The 8,511-nt window shown below is 38.8% G+C and overlaps 1 protein-coding gene across 2 annotated transcripts; it reads left to right on the forward strand.

Moving 5' to 3' along the window:
• Positions 1 to 3,932: 3,932 nt before the first annotated feature.
• LOC109220005 (protein NRT1/ PTR FAMILY 4.6-like) lies at positions 3,933 to 8,220 on the forward strand. Of its 2 annotated transcripts, none has more exons than XM_019384466.1 (5): positions 3,933 to 4,592; positions 4,675 to 4,780; positions 4,863 to 5,080; positions 6,493 to 6,933; positions 7,011 to 8,220. In XM_019384466.1, exons 1-5 carry the CDS (start codon positions 4,452 to 4,454, stop codon positions 8,013 to 8,015), a joined length of 1,911 nt encoding a protein of 636 aa, XP_019240011.1. In that variant the 5' UTR covers positions 3,933 to 4,451; the 3' UTR covers positions 8,016 to 8,220. The 2 variants fall into 2 exon arrangements, with proteins under 2 accessions (XP_019240011.1, XP_019240012.1); XM_019384467.1 differs by having other exon boundaries at positions 3,935 to 4,324.
• Positions 8,221 to 8,511: the final 291 nt, after the last annotated feature.

Below are 8,511 nucleotides of genomic sequence, written 5' to 3' on the forward strand. Positions count from 1 at the left end.
TTCAACTGTTGTTGAACTTAGTTGATTTTGACGGCGAAGGCTCATGGCCTGAGTCCCGGTTCAACCGTAGTTGAACTTTCTGGTGAAGGCGCGTAGCCTGTCTCGGTTCAACCGTAGTCGAACTTTTTTGGTGAAGGCGCATAGCCTGAGTCCCGGTTCAACCGTAGTTGAACTTTTTGGTGAAGGCGCGTAGCCTGAGTCCCGGTTCAACCGTAATTGAACTTTTTGGTTAAGGCGCGAAGCCTGTCTTGGTTCAACCGTAGTTGAACTTTTGGTGAAGGCGCATAGCCTTGATATAATGGCGAAGGCGCATAGCCTGAATCCCGGTTCAACTGTTGTTGAACTTAGTCGATTTTGACGGCGAAGGCTCATGGCCTGAGTCCCGGTTCAACCGTAGTTGAACTTTCTGGTGAAGGCGCGTAGCCTGTCTCGATTCAACCGTAGTTGAACTTTTTGGTGAAGGCGCATAGCCTGTCTTGGTTCAACCGTAGTTGAACTTTTGGTGAAGGCGCATAGCCTGTCTTGGTTCAACTGTTGTTGAACTTTGTCGATCTTTGGTGACGAAGGCTCATGGCCTGAGTCCCAGTTCAACTGTTGTTGAACTTTGTCAATCTTTGATGACGAAGGCCCATGGTCTGAGTCCCAGTTCAACTGTTGTTGAACTTTGTCGATCTTTGATGACGAAGGCTCATGGCCTGAGTCCCAGTTCAACTGTTGTGTAACTTTGTCGATCTTGATGACGAAGGCTCATGGCCTGAGTCCCATATTGTGGGTATTGAGTGCTGAAGCTCGGTTTGGATTCGAGACCTTGAGCGGCTCATCCGTTGTCTTCCCAACCAGGGTTTATAGGCTGTCTTGAGGCGATTCTCGATTCGAGATTCCTCCGTGCTAGTTTCCGGCTGGAGCCCTTATCAGGGATGTGGGAGATCTCTTACGAAGATTCTCCCCAAAAGAGAGGGGGGATGGCTTCTTCTTCTTGTTTGCACCATCCGATAGATGAGAGACAGAGGAACTGAATCTCGATTCGATATCTTTGAGTTCCATCGGCCTGATCTGCCGCTTTGGCTTGTTTATGCGGGGCTGTTTCTTCTTTTTCCGGCGTTTCTTTCCTTTTGGTCCATGGAAGAACTACACGATTTTGCTATGAAATCCCCACAGACGGCGCTAAATTGTTTGCTCAAAAGTTATCACATATCTTATGAGTGCATAACAATACAAATAATCACGGGAAAGTCATAGCAAATCGTAATAATACATTGGACCAAATGAAAGAAACGAAAATAAGTATTCAGAATTAGGGGGAGACACATTAAAAGCCTTTATTGATAATATTTGTTTAGTCTGCCTCTCCATGAAGAGGTTCAGAGCCTTACAATGGTGTCTTTCTCTTCCCATAAGATGGGTATATTTTTCCCTTCTCTCTCCTGTCTATAGTAGTGAAGAAGCAGCCCCTTTTTATAGGGTCCCCTCTCTTGGTATTTATAGCTGTGGCCTTCGTAAGCTGGCAATAAGTGGCCGTGACCACGTTGAGATCTCGCCTCTGTAGTGGCGGATAGGCCAGGGCCTTGTTGACCGTTCCAGAGGCGGGTTGAACGTCGTCAATTCTGAGTGGTTGTGCCACTAATTAATCATGAATTAACTTAAAATGGGATTAGCCTCGTTAATTGTCGTGGGGTCGGATTCTGACCCATACACATTTCCCAATAAATACTTTTTAAAATGCTACCATTATTATGGGTAAAATTGTAAAATACATCATTTAATTTTTTTTAAAGGAGTGCAAAGCCTGGACAACTAAAAGCGAACTGATGGAGTATCAACTAACACTAAAGGAATTTAGATAATCAAATGAACATTGGACTTCCGCGCACATCAGCTGGTAATCTTAAGCTAATAATAAAAAGATTAAGTAGTATTCTACAATACTCAACCGCTAATTTTGCAGATTATTGGTAAGATTATTCACCAAAGACACTCTTCTAGACGTCTCAAATAGAATTCATGAATAAGAATATATCAGGAATGTGCCGTCTTCAGATTTTGCAATCCACATCATAAAAATAAAAAGTCATCCACGGAATTGTGATTTGATATCCTAAAATGTAAAAATACCATCATCTCCACAAATCATTACCACGGGCAGCCCGGTGCACTAAGCTCCCGCTTTGCGCGGGGTCCGAGGAAGTGCCGGACCACAAGGGTCTATTGTACGCAGTCTTACCTTGCATTTCTGCAAGAGGCTGTTTCCACGGCTCGAACTTGTGACCTCCTGATCACATGGAGGCAACTTTACCGGTTACGCCAATGGCTCCCCTTCCGTAAATCATTACCACGGTAATACAAAAAAAGTTCAAATGTAACGAGACAATAAAGGTCTTGAACATCTATTAACAGCAAGATACTGCTCGAGGTACCGAGTACTGAGGTATGGAAAAGCACATGCAAGCAACATTGATGCAGAGTTTGCAGACAACACCCGTTTAGCCATAAATGAAATGAGATGAAAACCATGGGAAACCACATGTTCAAAGTGAGAGATAGCTAGTGCTCGGTAGAATATTAGTGTTGTGTGCACAAGCTGGTCCCGAGACCACTGCCACAAAAAATAAAAACATTGATGCAGGCATGCCCACTTCTTGAGGCTATTTTAACATTACTGCTTCAAGTTTATGATACTGAGTCGCAGTAAAAGATAGATGTACCTAAACAGAGAAATAAAAGAAAGTTTGGACACTTCCAATAGCTGTTCAATGACATTCATTACCATAGCAAGAAAGAAGACACAGTAAGAGTGATCTGAGTAGTTCTTATCTTCCACTTCCTTAAAATTCCGCCACCTGATACAACAGTTTATCAATCATTTTCTGCACCATCTCCTAACCTGTCCCTAATTGATAAAACAAAACTCAAGAAAATCACCAAATAAAGGACAAGAAAAAGGATCCAAAAGAATCAGAGAAAGTTTTAGTACTTTCTGGAGATAACATATACATATTACAATTAAGGAACTTTGTTTTAGAGTTTCACCAGCTAGTTAGCAAAATTATAGGATCTCTAAAGAATTTGATAACTTTTTTTTTTTTTATTATTATTATAGAGAATTTGATCATTTTCTCTACCTCCTAGAAATATTTGAAACTATAAAAGAACTTGATATTTTTCCTTAAGTTGTCCTAGCAATGCTTACATAGTCACCACGCAGAAATAATAAAACATTGACTTTAGAATGAGATTATGGCATCTAATTTCTTTTTCTACTCGGAAATCTGGAAAAAAAAATCAGGATATCAAATAAGGTTAATTTAGCACTAAAATTTAAGGCTGTCACTACTGCAAAGTTGTTTTTCTTAATTTCCAAATACAATCATCTCATGGTTGATATAAAACCATTTAGGAAAAAAACTTCTCTGCTTTCACAGTATTTGAAAAAGGCAAGTCTCTTCAACTTAATATTACTTCGAATATATGACCTTTAGTAACACAATGTTCATCAGATCAGAGAATACAATATCTTCTCTATTGGGTGAATAATAATTAATTGTTTGGTTTATTAAATTTTCCGTCCATCTACCAAAAATTGCTTTGCATATACGACAGAATGCAGGATATTGCAACTATAAATGGCTTTGACCCACATTTAAGTTGTTGTAGCCACTGAATTTGGAGGTCTATTGGAGATGCTCCCCACAAATAATAAGTGGCCCCATACCAAACTTGTAAGCATAAGTTCCACCAGATCGATGATAAACTACAAAAACAATTCTAGCAGCAAGAAGAACAAAGCGCATGTTGAAAACCCACCGCCTAGAACAACAACCACATGAATTAAAGTGACTATCTTTTTTTGTTTTTTTTTGGACCAACTAGACACTAGCTGCTATAGGCATTCTCATTGATAAAAGTGTACTAACGTCAGAGATAAAACAATTCTTATAGTTTTAGGTCATGCAATAACAAGTAAAATGAAGATAGTATGAAATACTTATGCCATTTTACAAAAGCTCAAACTTGGGTAATACAGCATGCAAATCACCAATGAGATTGAACACCAGATCTCTCATCTGATTATATCTATCCATTGCATGCCATTCACTATTATAGAAGCTAAAGATAAAACATATACTCAAATGTAAAACAGGTTGCAATTTGATCAACATTTTCTTACCCTCACAGAAACTTACGGCAAACCGATTAACCCTTTGATCTAAAACTTGTAGCAACATGATATGTTAACATTGCCATTTCTACCTATCCTTCCTCACAAAAGAGTTGCCGCTGCACCACGGAGGTTATGTTAACCATACTTGGAATATAAATTTGAAAAGTAATAATCTTCTCCATCTCTATCTCCCTTTACATGCATTTAACCCACAAGAACATCCTGACAAAGACATGAACTTTTACCACAATGCTAGGAGTAAAGATGTCCACTAAGAGCAGGTCACTTTCAAATGATCCAGAAATTTCTATACAATTTGAGCATCGCAATCCCCCTCCACTATTTAAATGTGACTCAGCATAAATTCCTCGTCAGGCTGGGTGATTTCGACTTAGATACTTTAAGATCTCAGTTAGAGAAAGAAAGAGAGATGGTGCACCTTTTTTCCTGTCCTCATCTCCTCTTCTTCTTGTTCCAGTCAATTGTTTCTAAAGTTGCTTACATCATGAATGCAGGATCATGGCCACAGGTATATCATATGGGAAGGCTACATGGACTGGAGAAATAGGCCAGCCATTAAAGGATGCCATGGTGGAGTGGTTGCTGCCTCCTTTGTTTTAGGTTTGTGTTTCTTCATTAGCATTTTCATGTGATAGTGAATTCGAGGTTATAACGATAATATTTCTTCCTTTGTGAACACTAGTGGTGGAAATCTTGGAGAACCTAGCATACCTGGCAAATGCAAGCAATCTAGTCATCTATCTATCAAAGTTCATGCATTTCTCTCCATCTGCTTCAGCCAATATAGTAACAAACTTTATGGGGACCGCTTTCCTTCTCGCTCTACTTGGTGGGTTCTTATCTGATGCATTCTTCACCACTTATTGCATCTACCTGACAAGTGCAATAATTGAATTTACGGTAAGAACTTTTCTCTTGATATCATTTTTTGTTAAGTAACATTCACTAATGTTGGTTTTTTAAAAGATGGGGCAGTAAAAACTTTGTCTTTTCCAAAGGTTCTTCTAAAGGAGTTTTTATTTGGGTAATGATAATATTTGCAAGGAGTGGTTGTAAAGATCTTTCTTCTATTACAACAATCCATAAATCATAGGTTTCAAGATACGATTTTATTTTCACTGACCAAATCTGATAGTTTTTAACAGTGAAAGTTTGTGGGGCATTCAAAGAGAGACTGTTGTTTGCCATGTTTGAAAATGAGTTTAAAAAATTGATATTGGTTAAAAATGATTTGAAAATGGTTCTTTGGAAGAATTCACAAATCCCGTATGACCAGTGAAGCTCTTGATACCACTGTTGGTTTTCTAAAATATGGGGCACCAAAAATATTAAAAATATTGATTGAAAATATCTCTCAATAATTTTATTAAGCATAACAAGGCTTTAAATAGCCAATTTTAAAACAGAATCTGCAAATTATCAGGAGAATAAATATTCAATTTCAAAAACCTAAACTATCTCAACTAACTTATCCTATTAAATTCAAATTTAAACAAAGACTCCCCCTTCGACTAAACTACTTATTATTCTGGTAAATCAAATATCAGCAGTAATAAATGCAAAAGTCCAACAACTAACCGGATGAGCTTTTTTTTCTAATACAAAGGCATACACATAACTTGGCAAAACGCATAGAACAAAACGATTTTCAGCCCTTGCTAACTCATTTGTTGTAGCGACTGGTTAGAGAATAAGCCAACTCCTAGGTGGGTACCATGCAGATATTGAAGAACAATGTCATACGTTAAAATTTACATGTCTTGACTTAGTTCCGTCCAATCGGAAATCAGAAATGCTGAATATGGTCTGCAGGGAAAGAATCCATTCACCCCATAATGATGGTTGACATAAAAATTCAGGTAGCACATTTTCAATACATTGAAATGATAAAGACATGCTTCTTTGATAATAAGTGTACTTTAGTTTTTCTTGGAGAAATAATGAAAAAGGTTACTGTACAACTAATTCAAATCGGAGAATGCAACTGAAGACAGGTATCGCGCAAATAAATACAATCCCTTTATCCAATTCACCAGGTAAAATTCTGAAATGATCAAGATGTTCACCAAGAAGTTTTCAAGACTTCATTACCTTGAAAAAGGTGGAGGCCTAGGCATGGGCCTATTCTTTTTTCTGTAACAAAGTAAGGTGCTCAAAAGGAGAGGCCTCATCTCTCAGAAAGTTCTTAACATGTTACAGAATATTGAAAATGACAAGTAACCTTTCTTCTTTTTAAGACTTGACAACCACTGTAAAAATGACTAGTATCTTATGTAGCATGGTTTGTTACTAACTGAAAAACACTGGAACAGGGACTATTGATTCTCACAGTGCAAGCTCGCATACCTTCTCTGAGGCCACCCATTTGTACATCAGTTAACAGAAACATTGCATGCGAAGAAGTTGATGATGGCCAAGCAGCTATGTTATTTTCTGGTCTTTACCTGGTGGCCCTAGGTGTTGGAGGCATAAAAGGGTCACTTCCTCCACATGGGGCTGAGCAATTTGATGAACACCAACCACAAGGAAGGAAGCACAGATCATCATTTTTCAATTATTACATCTTTTGCCTTTCTTGTGGAGCACTTATTGCAGTGACATTAGTGGTGTGGGTAGAAGATAATAAAGGCTGGCAGTGGGGTTTTGGCATCTCAACCATAGCAATATTGACCTCCATTGTGATTTTCCTCCTAGGCTCTGAGACTTATAGGATCAAAGTTCCCACAGGAAGCCCTATTACAACCATTTTTAAGGTATAGTAATAGTATCTACATCCTGTACCGTCATGCCACACACCAAGGCGGAACTTCTCATTAATTTGTCTTAACAGGTTGCAGCTGCAGCAATTTGCAACTCTCTCCATCCTAGGAATTCTACCAATTCTGCGGTAGAAATTAGGACAAACCCCTCAAGCACAACTGAGTCTAGTGAGGAAGAAGGACATGAGAAAGGGAAGGCAGAGACTGAAACCAAATCAGAGGACATGAAGTTCATTAGCAAAGCAAGAGCAAACAAGGCAACCTACCCCTCACTTTACTGCACATTGAAACAAGTGCAAGAGGTGAAGATAGTCATCAAGATCTTGCCGATATTTGTATCTACTGTTATGCTCAACTGTTGCCTAGCTCAGCTTTCCACATTTTCAGTGCAACAAGCAGCAACCATGAACACAAATATTGGTGCTCTAAAAGTTCCACCAGCTTCTCTTCCAGTATTTCCAGTCATATTCATCATGATACTTGCACCAATCTATAACCATATTATAATCCCATTTGCCAGGAAGGTGAGCAAGAATGAAATGGGCATTACTCATCTACAAAGAATTGGAACAGGGTTAGTCCTATCAATTATAGCCATGGCTGTTGCAGCTCTGGTGGAGATGAAGCGGAAGAGAGTGGCAATGCAGTCTGGATTAATGAATTCTACAGAACCGCTTCCAATCACATTCCTTTGGGTGGCTCTGCAATACCTGTTCCTTGGATCAGCTGATCTTTTCAGCTTGGCCGGCTTGATGGAATTCTTCTTTACAGAAGCTCCCTATAGCATGAGGTCTTTGGCGACATCATTCTCTTGGGCATCACTAGCCATGGGATATTACCTCAGTTCAGTCCTCGTATCACTCGTTAATAGTATAACTGGTAGCTTTGAACAAACACCATGGCTTTCTGGCAGTAATTTGAATCATTATCACCTTGAAAGGTTTTACTGGTTAATGTGCATACTTAGTGGACTCAATTTCTTACACTATCTCCTCTGGGCCACCCGCTACAAATACAGATCAATGGAGCCAGATCAACAGAGAGATCAAGATAATACGACATGGACTGAAGCCTAATTGTAGTATGTCACATTTGTTTGACATGTGAGGTTCTTCACCTGCCAAAATGGGAGTAGTTGATCTGAGAAGAGATATGCTGGCCATCAATCCATATTTTCTATAATTGTAAGCTTCCTCATATGAATTTTAGCCCTCATACTTTTTAGGTGCTTTTGTAACTTTCCAAACAAATTGAAAAATCTAGTTACAGTATATTCTCATATGTTCTATGATATGTAGCACATATACTTAGCCTTATGTACAAGCAAGTTGACATATAATGTCATCTGTATTAATCATCTTTGAATGTGATGATTAACATTGAAAATGAAACTTGATGCACCTGCTTAGCATAATAATGCAAAGAATATTACCAAAACCTTTGAACTCTGGCACTCATAGCTCAGAATTACAAGAAAGTCTATTCCGCGTGCAATTGCAAGGAAGTCCACTTAATTTCCAAATTAAGCTCACCACAAGATGGAAGTTGCATGGGGAAAGCCAAATTCGTAAC

Source organism: Nicotiana attenuata, unplaced genomic scaffold (genome assembly GCF_001879085.1).
Source record: "Nicotiana attenuata strain UT unplaced genomic scaffold, NIATTr2, whole genome shotgun sequence".
In the NCBI taxonomy this organism is placed as follows: Eukaryota; Viridiplantae; Streptophyta; class Magnoliopsida; order Solanales; family Solanaceae; genus Nicotiana; species Nicotiana attenuata.